The sequence below is a fragment of the Prionailurus viverrinus genome, chromosome E1, assembly GCF_022837055.1.
Source record: "Prionailurus viverrinus isolate Anna chromosome E1, UM_Priviv_1.0, whole genome shotgun sequence".
Classification (NCBI taxonomy): Eukaryota; Metazoa; Chordata; class Mammalia; order Carnivora; family Felidae; genus Prionailurus; species Prionailurus viverrinus.
The window spans coordinates 237,741-256,782 of NC_062574.1; the positions used below are offsets into that span (position 1 = coordinate 237,741).

General features: G+C 53.8%; 1 protein-coding gene across 5 annotated transcripts in view; it reads right to left on the reverse strand.

The window, feature by feature from the left end:
* ZZEF1 (zinc finger ZZ-type and EF-hand domain containing 1) overlaps positions 1-19,042 on the reverse strand; it is a 115,535-nt gene that overhangs the window by 38,769 nt on the left and 57,724 nt on the right. For all 5 annotated transcript variants that reach the window (XM_047832754.1, XM_047832752.1, XM_047832753.1 and 2 more), the window contains exons 22-34: positions 18,602-18,768; positions 18,443-18,524; positions 17,479-17,680; positions 16,510-16,658; positions 15,211-15,451; positions 12,773-12,852; positions 10,608-10,701; positions 8,695-9,163; positions 7,867-8,031; positions 5,246-5,365; positions 4,407-4,568; positions 2,554-2,683; positions 868-1,006 (exon numbers count right to left, since the gene is read on the reverse strand). In XM_047832754.1, the coding sequence (XP_047688710.1) occupies positions 868-1,006; positions 2,554-2,683; positions 4,407-4,568; positions 5,246-5,365; positions 7,867-8,031; positions 8,695-9,163; positions 10,608-10,701; positions 12,773-12,852; positions 15,211-15,451; positions 16,510-16,658; positions 17,479-17,680; positions 18,443-18,524; positions 18,602-18,768 (2,200 nt within the window). The remainder of the gene's footprint in view (positions 1-867; positions 1,007-2,553; positions 2,684-4,406; positions 4,569-5,245; positions 5,366-7,866; positions 8,032-8,694; positions 9,164-10,607; positions 10,702-12,772; positions 12,853-15,210; positions 15,452-16,509; positions 16,659-17,478; positions 17,681-18,442; positions 18,525-18,601; positions 18,769-19,042) is intronic.

Consider the following 19,042-nt stretch of genomic DNA (forward strand, 5'->3'; position numbering starts at 1 on the left):
GAGCCACCTCCCTCCAGGAGAGATCTGATTGTGTCAACACCCCACTGTCTGTAGGTTTGTTCCAACACGCCAGCCAATGACCCCAGGGCCCCAGCCTGGGCCTCGCCTGCCTCGGTCCGTCACTCAGCTGGAAAGACTCTAGACACACTACAGGTGCTCACTCCTCTGTCTCCGGACTTGCTCTGCTTTGGGCAGTGATGCACCACCTTCACATCGCCCAGCTCTGACTTTCTTCAGAGACGAAGTCACAACCCACAATTCACACTTCCTCACGAGCCTCCCCTGCAACACCGATTACTATGACCTCTGAACTTTTCCAGAACACTCGGTCACTCATCAGGAACTCAGCATTCGTGTCCTGGGATATGTATTCTGTAGGCATGTCCCGTTTAGCTCCTGCTAAAACTGTAGCTGCTTCCCAGGACGGGGCTATACCTTCTGGGACCGGGCCATGTGTACAGAGCACTCAGATGCCCACGAATGTCAATGTGCTTTCCCTCAGCACCTGCACATCAGGCATATTCAAGGATTTCTGAGGTCTGATTCTGTGTACTCGACCACTTGGACACGCTGCATGATTCGGAGAGAAAAGTAATGTTCTGCAGACTCAGCTGACTGTGCATTCGTGGGTCCTTTGTGTTTACTGAGCGACTACACCCAGCTTGACAGAAGCCAGAAGCCCGTCAGGCCACAGCTCTGGAGCTTCTCATTCACCCAGGAGATGAGACTCCTATCTGCCAACCACTCAGAGCACACCCTGGGCAGTCTTTCTATTCAGCACAAGGGGAGTGAGAAAAACCGACCCGGTCACGGAAAACAGCACGACTATCACTTCTGGGCAAGGCCCGCTTGGACCACGGCGCGTACCTAGGAAGCAGGTCGTGCAGAGATCCATGTCGCTGCACTGCAGACACCGGTAGCGGTGCCAGGGCGCGATCTCGTCACACCCGTCGCAGGAGATGTCCACGTGCAGCAGCTCAGAGTAGCGGGCAATGAACATGTGCATCTGTAAGGTGAAGGCAACGCAGTTAGCCGATGGACTTCCCAACGTGGCCGCTGCCCATTAACCCAGTCGTCCTGGGAGAGGTTCGCGAGTGCTCCGTCCTGCAGCAGGTGCCAGGGAGAGAAGAGGGAGGGACTGCCGTCTACTCAGGAACCCCCTCTGGTGACGATACAGACTGACGATAGCCCCGACGGGCAAAGTCAGGGGCCGAGAGAACCCTGCAGGGGGTATCAGCGGCCGTTGGGAAGGGCGTGAAGGGTTTTCAAAGGAGGGGAGTCCTCGGCTGAGACCTGAGGGACAAACAGGTGTCAGCTGGGTGGGGGTGAGCATGGCAGGCATGACAAACACCATCAGTAGCAAGTTCTACAGGAGGGAATGAGACCGCGGACGGTGGTTCATAGGACTGTCAGTAATTCAGTACCTGAGTGTAAAAGGCGGTAAAATGCGGGGGAAGCAGGTGGAGGAACGATCTCTGAGCTTTCTAAAAGTTCCTCTGGCTACCGAGTTGGGGATGGACTGCAAGAGGCAAGACCACAGTCCGGCAGACTGGCCACGGGAGTGGCTGTCAAAGCAGCTCCGTGACACAAGGGCGGTGAAAGGCGGGCAGGCCTGACGGACGCTAGGGAGGCCGAGGTGCGGCACCTTGGGGACAGACCGGACGCGGGGCTGCGGAAGGGAGAGGTCAAGGACAGCATCCAGATTTCTAGCTTGGGTACTTGGTTGGACGGAGCAGCGTCAGAGAAACAGGAAACACTGCCGAGGACGCGCTGTTTGCAGGCGCGTGAAAGGGAAACCTTCCACGGGGGGCGGGGAGGCAGGGGCACCGCGGGATGAGCAAAAGCACTGGTTTTACTGGAAAGGAGCTGCAGGCCTCAGGACCGCCTGGAGAGCAGGAAGTAAATCACTAAGTAAATCAGAGCACACAAGCCACACCACCTTAGAGCTACTGATGGCTCTCGGTAAGCCACTACCACAGGAGAGAGAAAACTCGCTGAGGCCACGTGGGCGTGCCCCACCTGAGCACCACAAAGGTGCTACGTGACCACCGTTAACTGGCACACAGTAGGCACGCGATCCTGAGAAAACGATCGAATCTGAGGCAGGAGATGCCTGGCACAGTGTGGCAGTGAACGCGGAGACAGACACGGCAGGCTGTCGGAGCCCGGTGCCTCCGCGCGTCTGGACCACGGAACTCTGACTGGGCGCTGGGCTGCTCCCAAGCTTGCCGGGCGGCCCACGACTGCGACGTGGCTCCCCACGTCACCTGCCTACAGGAAGAGCGTGTGCTGCCCGAGGACACCGGGGCCCAGGGCTTTCAGCACTTCTCTCGGTGGAGGGAGGAAGACGTGGGCCCCTCGCGAGCCCACGCTCTGGGAGTCCGGTTCTCCAGGAGGGAGCTGCACTCGGAGGGAGGTCAATCCGGGCTTCGGGGCCCCTCAGGCTGTACCACCGGGACCCTCGGGAGCCGGCCTGCGGGCACCCCCCGGGCAGACTCTCCTCTCCAAACTCCCAGCAAATCACTTCAGATTACTCCAGTTGAGAGGTCTTACTTTCCTCTGCTTCTCTGGGTCTTCCTGGGCTATTTTTTCATACCAGGCCTCAAACATGCCATCCTGACACTCGTCCATCCATTCTGAGTTCTGCTTGGCATCAGCAAGCTCATCGTCTTCACTCCACTGGCTGCAAGAAGGACACAGAGAGAAAAGCACGCTGGGGAGCAGACTGGCCCCTTCACGCTGCCGAGCGAAGACGTCCCAGGACCGCCAGATTGCCGAGAGGTACACAGCAGTGAGAAGGAACAGACGACAGTGGGTGAGGAGCCGGAGCCTGAAAGGTGTGCCCCCAGGGCACAAGTGCACCTGCGAGCCATTCGTGGTGACCCTATTCTGTGCCAGGCACTGGAGCCATAGCGAACTTTTTCAGTTCCAGCAAGAGAGGCAGGCGGGAGACCCGGGCTCTGCCTCTCCCGTCAGCTGCTCTGAGGCCCTGGCACCACACTCCGCTCTGCTCAGTGTCCTCGTTTTGTGACATTTTTTCTTAACGTTTATTTATTTTCGACAGAGACAGACAGAGCGTGAGCGGGGTCGGGGCAGAGAGACAGGGAGACACAGAATGCGAAGCAGCTCCAGGCTCCCGGCTGTCGGCACAGAGCCCGACGTGGGGCTCGAACTCAGGGGCTGTGAGATTATGACCTGAGCTGAAATCGAAATCGGAGGCTTAACCAGCTGAGCCACCCAGGCGCCCCTCAGTTTCCTCCTTTCAAAGAAGAATTTCATACAGATACTCCCATGGGCTCCTTTTAGATAAAAAAAATTATAGATTTCCATAACTTCAGTTCGTAGTTTGTTTTAGCACCAGAATTTTACATACAAAGGGATTTGCTCGCCGCTAAATGCAAACACAACAGACTCCACTCTGGGCGGGGCACGGAGGGAAGTGGCAGGGTGGGGGGGTGGGACTACTTGGCTGACCCCCTCACCCCCACCCCGGCTGCGTCCCCTCACAGAGGGCGACGCCAGGCTCTGGGGAATGAGGAGACGGCTGTTGCGCCACCTCCGTCCCCAGAATGTCTGACAAAGCGAAGCTCTCCCCTTGCCTTCCTTCTCTCGTTTTGTTCTGTCTTTTCTACAGACACGACTGGCTCCTGGGTAAGTGGACTCGAGCAGGGAGGAGACATTAAAAGTGGAAAGGAGGGGCGCCTGGGTGGCGCAGTCGGTTAAGCGTCCGACTTCAGCCAGGTCACGATCTCGCGGTCCGTGAGTTCGAGCCCCGCGTCGGGCTCTGGGCTGATGGCTCGGAGCCTGGAGCCTGTTTCCGATTCTGTGTCTCCCTCTCTCTCTCTGCCCCTCCCCCATTCATGCTCTGTCTCTCTCTGTCCCAAAAATAAATAAACGTTGGAAAAAAAAAAAAAAAAAAAGTGGAAAGGAAAGAAAATCCGCATACTATTTTTTTCTCCTAAACTAAGTCTTTACAATACGCAAGAGGGTAGAGTGGCTAAAACCCTATATGCACATAACCAAAGAATAGAGAAAAGGGTTCTCTGATTCCACAAGCGGTACCAGGGTGTCCAAAAGTGCGGAGGGTCCTTGTCCTCCAAGTTCCCAATCCCACCACCACCGACTCACATACGCTTCCTCGCACCAGACCCTGTTCTCACCCCTGAGAAACAGAACTCACCTGCCCTTCACAACAATCCTGGGAGGTAGGTACCATTGTTATCTCCAGGCGGGAGGAGGAGGGAACTGAGGCAGAGCGGGCTCCGAGTACCTGCTCAAAGTCACCCGGCTGGTCTGTGCCCGAGCCAGGACACTACACAGGGAGGAGCCTAGCCAGAGGAACCCAGCTGCGACCCCAGTACTCACGATCCGCTCGAGGAGCTGCAGACGCAGGACCGGGTTCTTACCTGATCACACTGTCGTGGACACTTATGTTCTCTTGTGTCATTTTCATGAGGAGATCTGGTAGCTGAATGTCCACAAAGAAAGCGAGGTCGCCAGGTTCCCAGCCCATGTCCAGAAGATGAAGCAGGGCTGTCTGCACACAGGACAAGGCAGGCAGCAGGGACCTAGAGAGCCCATGACGGTGCAATTTGTGGACGCTGTCCTTCGCCAGGGGGACAAGACAATGCAAGTCACGACCCACTGTGTCTGCAGGTGGAGAGCAGACGGGACGGCTGGTCCTTCCAAACTGCACACACCCCACACAAGCCCTCGTCAAAGCACAGCTCAGCAAGAGCTCCAGAAGCACGAAGTGAGGCGTCTGCCCTGCCAGGCCTACCTCAGGGGGGCGTTTTACGGTCAAGGACGGAGCCGTAAAGATCACCTCCCAATAAGCAGCAAGATGGGGGCCAGTCCCGAATTAGCCCAGGTCGGTCAGCGTAGGAGGAGACGGAGACCGTTTGATTCGAGGTTTCTGTCTGAAGCACCTACTGTGGAGGCGCCTGGGGAAGGGCTCTCTACTCAAATTCTAAGACTGCACCTAATACATCTGAAACTCAAATGACAGGTTGGAAATCCCTACATGGACCGAGAACCATCCCCTTGAAAACGCTCACACCACACAGGAAAGAAGCTGGGACAGAGTATACAGCAGGTTGGCAATGAGCTCAAGATGGTAAGATCAGGGACCACAACTTTTTTTAACTCTGTTTTTCCGTATTTTCAACACTGAACACGTATTTCTTCTAAAATCAGAAAAAGTAGGAAGAACGCTTTCTCTGGAAATGGCGCAGTTATACAGTACCTGTCGTTTATGCTGCTGAATCCTTTAACCGCTTTGACCAAAAATAGAACAAACTGGTAGTAAGTGTCTCGCATCTCTTTGTGCAGGTCTGCGCCACAGCCCTCCAAGTGCCCAAAATAACTAGAAACAGAGGAAAACACTGATCACCTGATTGCCAAGCCACCGCTTACTTAGTAATTGTGATTCCTTACAGGAAAAAGAGCCAAGACGCGGCGCCCGCACAAACTGGCCGGGGACCTGGGCACAAGTGCAGTCGCTGGGAGCAACGGCAAAGCAGGGTCACGGGTGGGGGTAGGGGGGCCGGGGGGCTGGCGCCAGGCGCCAGGAGTGAGGGGCGGCAATCGTTTCTCTCTCTCTCTTAATATAAACCTGCCCCCAACTGATGGCTGGCCACCACCACCGAGGGTCTCGGGTTCTGGGTTAAGTACTCCGCCCTCGTCAGCCACACCCACCCTCGCCTCCCCTCACAGATTCCACCTTGACCCTTGTCACCACGGTGATGGCATCACCTCTGAGACCCTCACCTGAGAGCAGCCTGCCCACCCTCTCTGCGACCCGACCCCCACAGCAGCGACTTCAGCCCCAAGGAGCCCTACACACCACAGGACCTACTCCTCCCTGATGACCCAGGACGTCACTTCGCGCCCACTGCCACCCATGCCTCCCTGATCTGGGCCGCAGACCCAGCTGAGACCCCACGCCCCCCTCACCATACACTCGCCTGGGAACCCTACACAGGCGCCAGCACCGCACAGCACAGCGTCGCTGGAAGAGGCACCTCTCAAACAAGCGCTCAAAGCTCTCAGGCAGTCAGCCTGCCTTTCTCACTTGGTGTTACCTTCAACCCCTCCTGCCTCTCCTTAAATGGCCGCCACTCCTCCCAACCCTTCATGTGTAGCTGATGACTCTGCCGTTTTGTTTAAAAACAGAAAGGTCACACGGGCGTCCCCCGTCTCTGTGCCTCCATCCATGCTGTGACTCCCCCTGCAGCCACAGACGGCCTCCTGGGCTCTGTGCAAGCCGACCCCTTGGAGTCACGCGGTACCTGCCGTGCATCAAGTGCGCCTCAAACTGATGCTCTCCCGCCAGCATACGAAACGCTCTGACACCTCTTAAAAACCCTCCGTTGATCCCATTTCCCCTGCATTTCTGCCCCTGTCCTCTGCTCCTCTTTGAGGCCAAAGTTCTCGAAATGATTGTCTGTGGTCTCCCCCTCCATTTTACACGCCCCATTTTCCTCTCAACCCGGTGCGCCTGTGCTTTCGGCCCCATGGCCCCGAGGAGACTGCAGCAGACCCAGTGTGTTTTCACGTGGTGCAACCTCCCACATCAGCGTACGACACATTCTTCTCTCAGCTTCTATGACCCACCCCCCCCAGTGTTCGCTCCTGATGGCCACTCCTTCCTGATCTCCTCAGCTGACCCCCTCTTCCTCAGCTCTGAATAAAGAGATGACCTTCATGCTCAGTCCTGAGCCCGCTCTTGTCCACCTCTGCCCTCTTTCTTGGCCATCCGGTCTCACGGCTTTAAAGACCACCTATGTGCTGAGACTCTGTCCCTAACCCTGGCTTCTTTGCAGAACGTCAGACCCTTACCCTTACTGCCTGGATAGCTGTATTTGGATGTGAAAGAGGCAGCTCAAACCACACACACCAAACAACTTTGGTCTTCTCCCCGATCTGTTTTCCCATTCTCTTCCCCTCAGGAAAGCGCATCACCATCCACCAACTACTTTGCTTCTGCCCACGCTTTCCCAGAGAGCAGCCAGAAGGGTCTTTCATAAACGCAAATGCCAGTATGCTCCTCCCGGGCTTGGGGTCCCCCATCTACGACTCAGTATGAAACCCAAACACCTTAAATCATGTCCTACAAAGATGTACATCACCTGAGCCCTGCCTAATTTCCTGAGCGGGTCTCCTCCCATCCTCCCTCACTCAGGCACGCTGGCTTTCGTTCTGTTCCTCGGGCTAAGCCCCTGCCCTAAGGCCTCTGCCCTATTCCTTCGGCCTTTAGTGCTTTTCCCCGAGTTCAACCTGAGCTCTCGGTTCACAGGCCGTCTTCTCAGCCTGCTCCCTGACCGCCCCACGCGACAGCAGCTTCACCGGATTACTGTGTATCACTGTCCAGGACGGGCAGATTACATAGACGAATGGATGGATGGATGGATGGACTTCTGTTATTGTCTGTCTCTCCTCCATAAAATACAAGCTCCATCAGAACAAGAATCCTGCCTGCCTGCACATACATCACCTAGAACAGCGCCCGGCATAGTGCTCAGGAAATACTGACTGAGCTATGAGAACAACCTTGTGAAACACTTCGTGTCCTTACTGTAGAAGAAAATTAAAGTCAGCTCACAGCTTCCAGGAGCTGACTGATGAGCACGGGTACAGGGAATACAATCCTCACTGTCTGGTCAAATAGAGCTGATAAACTCATCAGGAGGAGCGAACTACTCGCTAAAAGGATAGAACCCCTTTCTCCACAGGATGAGAGAACTGACCAAAAACATACATTTGCATCCTCCACGGAAATACGAGTTACTGATTAAACAAGACAATCAGGGTTTCTTTAAAACTACCCCTGCCTGTGTTCCTTGCAGGTATGGACTTTGGACTTACTTGGTAAACTCTTTCTGGCAGGTCAGAAGTTCCAGCAGGAAGAGAACGCACGGCGGCTGGAAGCAGTGCGGCTGCCCGAGGGACTCCGCGCAGTACTGAACTATCCTCAGGACTTCGAGGACGCTCTGCGCTTGGGCTTTCCTCCAGGAGAGAACCTTCACAACACTGAACACAGAACCCAAGTCAGGGGCACCGAGAGAGCTCAAGCGGGGGCATGTTAACAACACGGACGGACTGCTGTGAGGGCGTCAGAAAGGTCACTCAGGAGGGGGACCAGCACCTCTTGGCTACTTTTAGTCACTGCCCAGCAGCAACACGAAGCGGCTCCCGCCAACTGTCCAGAAGCCCCACAGCCCAGACTAACAAATTCAGTCATCAAAAAGGAACGTGGGGTTCTTTACTGCCCCACAGAGACAAAGTTTCAACTCGCAGGATGGGAAATTAAAACATGCAAATGCAATACTTCCAGAGATGTAGGTCCGCAGGTGTATAATTCTGTCAGAAAGTATCAAATCCTAAGTTTCTCCCGGAATTAAAAAAGACACATCTATGAATGACAGCCACCATAACAAATGTTTCTTTGCACCCTAACAGGACATCACTGAGGTGCAATTTCCATACAGTGTAACGCGCAAATCTGAAATGACAAACTACACCTCTAAAAGAAAAAAATAATCACCCTGTTTTTCATTGAACATTCTAGAACAAATCTCAATCTCTTTTTCAAGTATTAACTCGCCTGCCTTCACATGAACCTCAAGCCTCTGACCAGCCCGGGTGCCTACAGCTCGAAAAGAGAAGGTGCTGGGAAGGCGCTGCCCGGCTCACCTCTCGTGGGAGAGGGACTGGTCCTTGACGAAGTCCAGGACATCCCTCAGCAGGGGGTATTTCTCTTTCACTGTGGGCGCCGGTCTGGCCTCCTCCACTGACCGGAAGGAGAGCAGCCGGAGTCGCCCTCGGGTGAAGGGAGGCCGCCGGGTGGGAGCGGAAGGTGACGAGGGCTCCTCAGTGGCGGCAGGGGGCACCTCTGAGGCAGGGGGGCCGCTGCCGGGGGGCAGGTGTGGCTGTGCTTCTGAGCCGGGACCCCCGTCCCTCACGGCAGGTGTGGCCGCTTCCACGGGAGACAGCGAGGCCTGGAAATGCTCCTCCACCACAGAGCTCGTCCTCGGGCGCCTGTCACGTGGCTGCAGGTGATCCACGTCATCTGTGGCCACCAACTTGTCACGGCTTTCTTCTGAACTCACTCCCATGGGCAAAAATCTTAGCAACAGGAGACTCTTCTGAATACACTCTTTCGCTAAATGCAAACAGCAAGGAAGGTAGTGAAAAAAGTCAAAACTAAACTTACTGCTTACTTCTGGAGAGAAAATAATCTATATAAACTCTGTAATTTAAGACGAGAAATACCTCGGTTACCACAGTGATATACACATCTACTGAAAAAATAAACCTTTGTCTCACTGTACAAGTCACAATCTCCCCAGCACTGTCATCACACTTAAAAAGAAGTTTTATTGGGGCGCCTGGGTGGCTCAGTCAGTTGAGCGTCCGACTTCACATCAGGTCTCAATCCCACCGTTCGTGGGTTCAAGCCCCGCGTCAGGCTCTGTGCTAACAGCTCGGAGCCTGGAGCCTGCTTCGGATTCTGTCTCTCCCTCTCTCTCTGCCCCTCCCCTGCTCACACTGTCTCTCTCCCTCTCTCTCTCTCTCTCTCTCTCTCTCAAAAGTAAATAAACATTAAAAAAAATTTTTTTTAAAGTTTTATCGTGGATGTTTTCTAACATGCAGAGAGAAGAGTATAAGGACCCCACTGTGCACCCCTAACGCCAGCCCAAGGCCAGTCTCATCTCACTAGCCGCTGCCTCCCTGGATTATTTCCATGCAGACCACAACATCACACTATTTCATCTAAACGCTTCAACACATTTCTCTAAAATAAAAGAGGTTTTATTTAAAAAAAATTTTTTTTAAACATTTATTTATTTTTGAGAGTCAGAGAGCAGGGGAGGGACAGAGAGAGAAGGAGACAGAATCCGAAGCAGGCTCCAAGGCTCTGAGCAAGCTGTTGGCGCAGGGCTGGATGCGAGGTTTGAACCCAAGAACCAGGGATCATGATCTGCGCCGAAGTCGGATACTTAACCGACTAAGCCACCCAGGTGCTTAAAGCAGTAAGTTTTTAAACTGACCACGATATCACTAAGAAATTAGCAGGTAATTCCTTAATCTACTGAACACTCAGTGAGAGCACACTTTGCACGCATTAACAAGATGTAGCTCAGAAACACCTGACGTCTCTCTCCTAAGAGAAGTAATCAGAAAGATTCAGCATTTGGGTCGTATTAATAAACAATTACTCCTGGGGCGCCTGGGTGGCTCGGTCGGTGGAGCGTCCGACTTCCGCTCAGGTGATGATCTCGCGGCTCGTGGGTTCGAGCCCCGTGCCGGGCTCTGTGCTGACGGCTCGGAGCCTGGAGCCTGCCTTGGATTCTGTGTGTCTCTCTCTCTGCCCCTCCCCTGCTCGTGCTCTGTCTCTCTCAAACAAATAAATGTTAAAAAACAAAATTAAAAGAATAAACAGTTACTCCTCTGGCATTTTTCTCTTTGTGACCATCCTTGGAAACTACGTGTAGCTCCTGTCCTCCTACTTTCCTCAGGCCAACACACCTTCAACTAAAACAATCCAGAAGACGGGTCATCGGTTCCCCGGGCCACGCAGACAGAAGGCTGAGTGGCGCACTCACCCAGGCTCTCGGGGTTCAGCTCGGCAGCCTCGGACCCATGCCTTCCTTCTGCCTCGCTCCCCAGGCTCATCAGGGACTTCTGCTTCATCTCTAGCTGGGGGGAGAGGTGGAGCCACATGACCACACTGTCCGGGCCAGGCTGCCAGAACAGCCACAGGATGCCACTTCAAACACACCCAGCAGCACTGACGTCAAGGAGAACTGTACCATTACCGTCCAGCCACCAAGGACACGGGACTGAGTTGGTTTTGTTTGTCCTGGGAGTAAGCCAGACTTTGAAAGATGGATGTGTCTGCAGGTGTATGTGCAACACTGCTTTCTTTTCAACTATGCGTTGTTTGGAGGGGGTTTTACCCCAACCCTGTTGTTCGAAAACTGTGAACACTGGAGCTGACCAAGCGCAGCTAAGGCAGCAGAGGTCTAGAGGAGCGAAGGGTCTTGCTAGGGTTACACCTCCAATCTGCTGAAGTTGGACCAAAAGTTCACCTCCCCTCTGTCTGCGTGAGGGGACACTCGTAAGTGATACCGAGCCTGCTGGGCAGGGGGCGGTGGTCACGCAGCGGGAGCCACAGTGCGTACAGCCCAGGCGGCAGGCTGTCCGTGCCGCCCGAGAGGCCAAGGTCTGGGGAAGGAGGCTGGCGTCTTGTCCGGCTATCGGCAGTCTGTGCTGCGCTAGACCAGAAGCGTGGCCTACCTTGTGCCTCGTCCACTGCCAAACCCTTTCACCTGAGCCGCCTGTGGAACGAGCCTGTGTCGGACACGCTGTCCTCAACGACTGCCACTGCCTGCCCCGTCTCCTCTGCCAGCGCTGCTCTGGCCCTCCTCTCACCGTTCTGAGGGCAGGACCTCTCAGTTTCTTCTGAGAATCTGTTCGTTTGGTCCCCATCTATCTATCCATCTGGTGTGTATGCTCCTATCGCTATGGATCCTGGTCAGGCCTCTCTGTTCCCGGGTAAACTCACACCTTAAAAAAACATCCCCGATGGCGTGAAGCTATCGTCATCCCTCTTTTGACGTTTCCGTGAAGCACCAGTGAGATTCTTCCACGTTTGCTGAACCCTACCGCCAGGCGTCTCTGATAACCCGTATGTTCTCATCCTCAGCACGTCCCAGGCTGAACTCACCCCCTACTCCCAAAGACCCAAGGCCACTTTCCCCCGTCCGGTCAACGCTTCCAGCGCTTTCCCCCGTCTGGTCAATGCTTCCAGCAAGTCACCAAGGCAGGAGCGCGGGAACGGTCCTGGACGCCACACCACTGTGCACCCCTCAACAGCGGCCACGGAGCCTGACCATCCTACCCCTGGAGCAGCTGTCACGTTTACCTAGGGACCACAGTCAGTCTCCTGCACTCCGTCTCCTCGTCCATCCCCTCCTCCACGATTTCAGGATTCCTCCCAATCACTACACAGCGTTTAAGACGACTGTGAACACATAAACAATGATAACACGTAGGGTCCCTCTCCACACCTGAGAAAAATGATCTCCCGAGCACGGCGCTCGCCATTCCTGTGCATCTGCACTACGCGCCACAGACCCGGGCTGCGTGTCAACTTAACCTGAGGTGGAGCGCACTCAGACCTCCCTCTCGGACTGGTTTCTGCTCGTCACCCGTGTGTGAGCTGACACACGTGGCTCGCCTCACTCACTCTCACTGCGGCACAGCCGTACGTGACCGTCTCACGCTGCAGCGTGGCTGAGGCAGCCAGGTAACGCACGGTCTCGCCGTCCGTCCTCCTACCGGTGCACATTTTGTTCCTCCAGTTCGTGGCTGTCACCAACGAACGGTCACTACGGAACCACTTTTCTACCATGCAGAAAGGGCCCCCCTTTGACAGTGGCCTTTCCCCCACTGAAAGCCCCGCGTGGTTGTCCCGTATCTACCACAGTGCTTTTCCACCTGGTCCACGAGGTCCCGCAGAGTGGCCTTTGGGGTGACAGCCCCCCACACGCACCCTGCTTCCTCGGAACATCCTTCGCGCTCACCACACTACGATTTCAAGGGTTCTAAATTATTTTACGGCATTTCGTGTTGTCACTGAACTTAAGTTTTTAAAAAATTCCTAAGGTTATGCTCTTGAGAAGAGGGCTGTTACACCTTAATGACAACGAAACCATGGTGGGAAAAACTCAAAATACATAAAGGTCCCATGCAAGGAAAATCTTACCATCCATATCCGAATCCCATCTGCCAAATAGTACACCTGTGCAAACTCCTCGCTCAGGGCTGTGTGGCCCCCACTTTTTACTGGGGAGAGGAGATAAGGAGAGGGCGCTCAGTTAGCTCAATTCACTACTGCGACCAAATCAGTTTATGATGCGACCAAATCAAATTTATGCACAAATCAGTTTCTAAACCTCCTAACACTACTAACACAGAGTCTTTTCCCTGAGGCACACACATTGCGGGCAGGAAGACACTTGGGCGTAATAAAGATCAGTTAAGCCACAAATACCTGGAATGGGTTCTCTGTGTTACTTCAAACTAACCCTTTTCAAGTGAACAACATCTGAAACGGACCCACTATTAAACGGGGTAAAATATTTAAAGTAAAAATATGAGAGTAAATTATCAAAAATATTAAAAGTAAAATAGAGTATTAAAAGCGGAAAAAAATAGTTATTAAAAAATAACTATTATCGACATGAAAAAGGTTCACGGTATAAATTAAGTAAAAAAAGGTCAGCTTTGAAACCGTGTAAACAAAATTATTTATAAAGAACATACGTATTTAAAACACAGTGTGCACGTAGGTACATATATACCGTAAGGCCAGGTAGATATGCAGAAATATGTTAATAGACTTGTTCCTGAACTGATGAGATTATAATTGATCGTTATTTTAAGCTTTTCTGTACTTTTTAAGTTCCTACATGGGTATTATTCTTATAATCAGAAACATAACAAAAAGTTGTTTGTTTAAAAGAAAGACCTATGAGCCCTACTTCTTTCTTGTCTTGTAAAAACCCAAGGAGAATGTGTCAGAACAGCATGATGCTTTCTGGCAAGCGGACATATGATGTGAGGACAATTTTCTGAACATGCAGGATGTGCCGGGCTCTATACCAGGCCCTGGGGACACAATGCTGACGAACGCAGACCTGGACCCTGCCCTCACGTAGTTTACCGTCTAGGTGAAAGACTCCTGCCATATATTTCTAGTGCGAAAGGTTGACCAACTTTTACACAAAGGTGACCAAATGATCTAGACAAGGGCCACCCTTAAATAGCCCATCCCACAGGACCTGTGAACAGCCCTGAGGAAGTGAGGGCCTCCAACGGTGCCTCCAAAGCCCGAGTGGCAGGTATCCTGGGAACAGCCTATATTCGGCAAAGTGTTTCAAGTTCCCACATCAGACTGTGTGTTTCTCTCCTGAAATAAGATATGTGATATCTGAACACAATCTGAAAAAGAGCTAGGGAACTGGCAACCAGCCAAAAATTTTGTTTCTCAGGGTTTGTTGGTTATTTTTTTAATTGTTACTTTAAGTAGACCCCACTCCCAACGTGGGGCTTGAACTCACGACCCTCGATGTCAAGAGTCGCAGGCTCTACCGACAAAACCAGCCAGGTGTTCCTGCTTCCTAGCTGTTAACTCACAAGGCTTTTGTCCATCTACTGAGACGGTCCAGCTCTCTTACTATAATTTGATTGTGAAACCATACACTGGATTTTTGCTTCAAGACCTGACAGGACACATCGCCGCCCCCTAGCAGAGATACACTCTTCCATGGGATGGCTGTTTTCATAAATCACTCGTGCCTCCATGTAGATTGTTTACTTGAGCAGCTTCTTAAAGGAAGTAGTTAAGAATTGAAGGAGGAGGGATTAATGGAGATGTTTTAGAAATCAGGAAATAAACTCTGCAAAGTGAGCTCCAATGAACAGGGCAAAAGGGGCAGCGGTGACCCTCGTGGCGATCGCGGTAACAGCAGCCGTCAATGACCTGCTCAGATGGGAGAAACCACCCACCCCCACTCGTTTCATCTGCGCCACGGAAGTGCTCGGGGACACCCCATGTCGTCTTTAGGGAGAGTGTGAGATGTTCTTCCCTTGAAAGACGATGAGGAGGGAGATTATTATGAGGCCGCAGGCTGCACGCACAGTGGACACAGGTGCACGCGGCGGCAAGGAGCGTGCTGCCCACAGAGGAGGCTGAGCAGGGCCGACGCTACAGGAGCTCTGTGTGCAGGTGCGAGCGGACACCTCCGCCCCCGTCCCTGATTATCAGCACACTGAATGACCTCAACGGGTCCGGGCGTAACCGGCACCTCTTGGAAGGTCAGAGCCACCGGCCCCCAGGTTACAGTTTTGCCTGAGACTAAACCCAAGTCAGGGTTTCCTCCCATTAAACTTGCTGGCAGTTTTCCGTGAGATTTGTGGAGAAAGAAGTGACCTGTCGATTAGGAAACGCACGACAATCCACTGACTATAAACTGGTCACGAATCTCTTGACCGGCAGAGTAGGACTTAATGAGATGAAGTCTACGGTGGTAGAAACACGTTCATATTTGAAAATATTTTAAAATTTTCACTTAAGATAGGCTTTCTTAAAACTTAGCAACTGGCCTTCGGATGAGAAATATTCCCTGTAGTATAAGTTACCATATTTCTGCAGCTTCTCATATAAGTCTGGAGTACGACACACCAGAGCAGCAAAGGTGGCGTTCACAGCTTGATCAATAGTGGAACCAGCAACTCTATCTGTCTTTGGGGCCTGTTTTCTACATGCCTGTATGAGTCCCTTGCACAGTTCTGACAGTGGCCCACAGCAGCTCTGGGCAGGGTCTGCCTGTACAAACTCAAGAAGGAGACGGCGGCAGGGATCCTCGGGGATGCACGTGACCTGGAACAACAACAACAACGGGTCCCAGTGAGCGCAGCCGTTCGAGGGGTACGGTTCGGCAAGCACCTGCCGGGCCGGAGGAGGAGGACAAAACACGGGGTGCTCTGGGGAAACCACACAGGTACACGGGTTGAAAACCAGGGCAAACGTAGGTAGACGGTGAGGGCGTGAACCCCAGCGCCACCACAGAGCAAAAGGTTATCGAGCACCAAATGCCAGGGAGGGATGCCCAATGCTCAGAGCCCACCGGGCAGAGCCCCCAGGGCGGCTGATGTCACGAAGAAGAGCCTCTGGGCGGGAGTGGGCTTTGGGCCGGACCCTGAAGACTGAGCCGGAGTTAAGAGTCAGCGGCGAGACTGACCTGGCCTGAAGTCTCACCCGGGGCTGGGCGGTGGGTGGGGGTGAAAAGGGCAGAGTGGCGAGGTGAAAGGAGATGGGATAGAGCCTCGACCGCCATACCGAGGAGCTCGGACTTCACCCTGTGGGCACTGGGAGCCACTGCTGGTGCTCGGCAATGGGATGACAAGGGACGGTAAGATGATGCCACATCTACAGAGAGAGGATGGCGGGGGAGAGGCCCTGGACCCTCCGCTAACCTCCGAGTGACTTGGGGGAGGGAGGGACAAGAGGTAGTGCAGGGACAGAGGGCAGGGCGACGGAAGGGGGGCGAGAGGCAAACTTGTTTAGTTGACGAAATACCACGAGCGCCGCTGTTCACGGACAAGAGTGCAACACGAATCGTTCACTCCGTCTGACTCAGTGGGCACCAGCGGCAGACTCAACGGGCCGGTTCAGCAGCTCCGTGCAGAGAGCCTTCCTGAGCACCTACGCCACCCGGCTGGGGTCACTCCCTCGCCGTGTCAAGAACACCCACCACCCACCGAGCGTGCAGTGTGGACACCAGGTGAACCAGGGGTGGACCCTGCCTTCCAGGGGCTAACAGCTGGCGGGGGGTGGGGGAGTGGGGGGGACGCAAACACAGGCGTTCGTGATTCAAAGCGGCGACGGTGAGCGAGCGGACTCCACCGCAGGTAGAAAGACGCCAGGACAGTAAATACCTCCTTACTATCCTGGCGAGGGCTAGTGGGCCAGCTGGCTGCTAATCCCAGCTCCAGACACAGCTGATGCCGGAAGACCGGTTTCCACAGCGGGGAGTTCAGGACCGCCGCCATTTTTGCCGGGGGCACGGCCACGTCGCCCCCTAACTCTGGAAAGAGAAGAAGGCTCGTGAGAGCTCTGTTCTCCCGGCGACACCGAGAGTCTGTCACCTGCCCAAAAGGAGGTTTTAACCACTGGGCGCTCGAAGATGGGCAAGGGATCCACGCAGTTACCGCGACATGACTGCGGCACTTGATAAACACCCCTCCCCACCGTGAACCCATCCTGTGCCACAGCCTCAGCTCCGGGGCGTTGCTGGAGACCGGGCACAGGTGTTCAGTGACACGGGAAATGCTCACAAGGTGTAAGCTTTGGTTTGCAAAACAAATGAGAATTAAATACGCACCCTTGTGTGCTTATGGGCAGATGTAAAAAAAGACTGGGTGGAGATATATTAAAATGTTAATACTCTTCCCCACTAGGAATGGCTTTTCTCCTTGATTTTCCCATTATGCAATTTCTATGACATTCTACTTTTACGATCGGAAAGCCTCAAAAAGTGAAATAGAAATGAAACACGTGAGGAAGTTTTATTCCACAATTATTGTTTCTTAGATGCATTTAATAACTAAGCCGAAAAATCACCTTACAGCAAAATCCACATTCTCATATTTGACAAAAACACTCATGTGGTTAAAGGATATAGAGCTTATTCTATTTCTGGCTTCCAGATTTCACTAACAAGAACGAAAAAAACAACAGCAATGCTGCTGAACACCAGCCCCGTGCCCCATGTGCCCTCTGTGACAGGCTCCGAAGTCCACGTCAAGAAACCACGGAAATAACACCCAGTGGGCACTGGGTTCACTCCGGTTTGGTCTAGAGGGCCCTGTGACAGGGCACCACCTGGCCCTCCCCCACGGACTCACTGTGCGTAGACTTGAGCGCCATGCACTGGGCAGCGAGGCGTCCCAGCAGCCGGGAAACAAGCAGTTGTAAATCTGACGCCCACGACACGGCCACGTCGGGCAGACCGTAGGCCGTGACTGTGAACTTGTAGCCCCACTCATTGTTACTGCTGTCAGAGTGAAAGAGGAACTGGAGCCGCGGGCCGGCCTTAAAGGTCACTTTCTAGAGAGAAACACAGAAGCCACGAGAAAGCGCCACTTCAGTACCAGGCACGTTCTCCAAGACTGAAAAATCTAAATCCAAAGCCAGTCTGTATTCTCGCCATTCTGTCTTGCCACGCCCACCGAGGTGATGAAGGAGAAACGTACAACGCAACGACTGGAACGGAAAATTCGCCCCTGCACCTAGTGAGGCTCTCTAAACCCCGGACGCCCATCTCGGCCAGAAACGGTGCTTGTGCGTCCCTCCGCACCCTGCCAAGACCACCGACAGCGGAGAGGAAACCCCGCGCCAGACGTCGTGCGGGCCCCACCGCGATGGGGCCCTCCTGGCTCTCCCCACATGCTCCGGGCCTTCCGGGACCCACTGGCCCTTGCACGCTGAGGATCCCAACTCCCCGTTCACACCGGACAATGTGACACACACCAGGGATTGGCAAGTTTCCTGTGAAGAGCCAGACAGTAAATTATTAGACCTCTGGGGCCGTGTGGTCTCTGCTGCGACCACTCAACTCTACACTGCAGCACCAAAGCAGCTAGAAACGACACGTGAACCAACGGGGGCGAGGCCACGTTCCGAGATACCTTTAGCTACAAAACAGACGACCGGCTGTCCTTTGTGAACTCTGACACCAGCCCTCCCTTTTACCAGAGCGTGACCGACACTTCCTTTCAACACCCAGCCGCCCTTCCCTCCACGGGCTGCCAACGGCGGAGGCTCGGTGCAGAAGTGCACATGCCACCTCCTCCTGGGAGCACCACTCACCTTGGGCCACTTGTCAGTGCCGACTTTGGTGTCATATCGTGTCTTTCCACCTCTAGCGTCGGTAAATTCCAGATAATCGTACCTGTGAAGGCAGAATCACTGTTACCTGCCCTCGCTCACGTTAAGCGTTTCCACTAGGGGGAAGCATGAGCGTCTTACCGCTTCTCAGTCTCACACCGCTCATCAAATTCCACCTCAAAACAGGTTGCGCCCGGGCTAACAAAGACGGACACCTCGTGGCAGTTGTTCTCATAGTTGTGTGCAGACTCCTTCGTCCACGTGTGTAACACCACCGGACGCTCCTGTGGCCAAGGCTCCACATCGAGCTGCACAAACGAACAAGCAAGCAAGAGAGCGTCCATCACTTCGTGTCCAGACACGCAGGCAACGGGGCTTCCGCGTTAGCACCCAGGCAGGGGGCCTGGACAGCCGACACAAACTGCCGCACGGACTCAAGGTATCCCGATGTTCCCTCTGCGCACCCCGGTCACCACGCGTCTCCCCCTGAGCAGTGGTTTTTAGGGCACTACAGTGCTTCCGTGATGAGCTTCTGTTTTCTGGCTGGGGCAGAGCTGTTTCCTGGAGACCACTCACTACCCA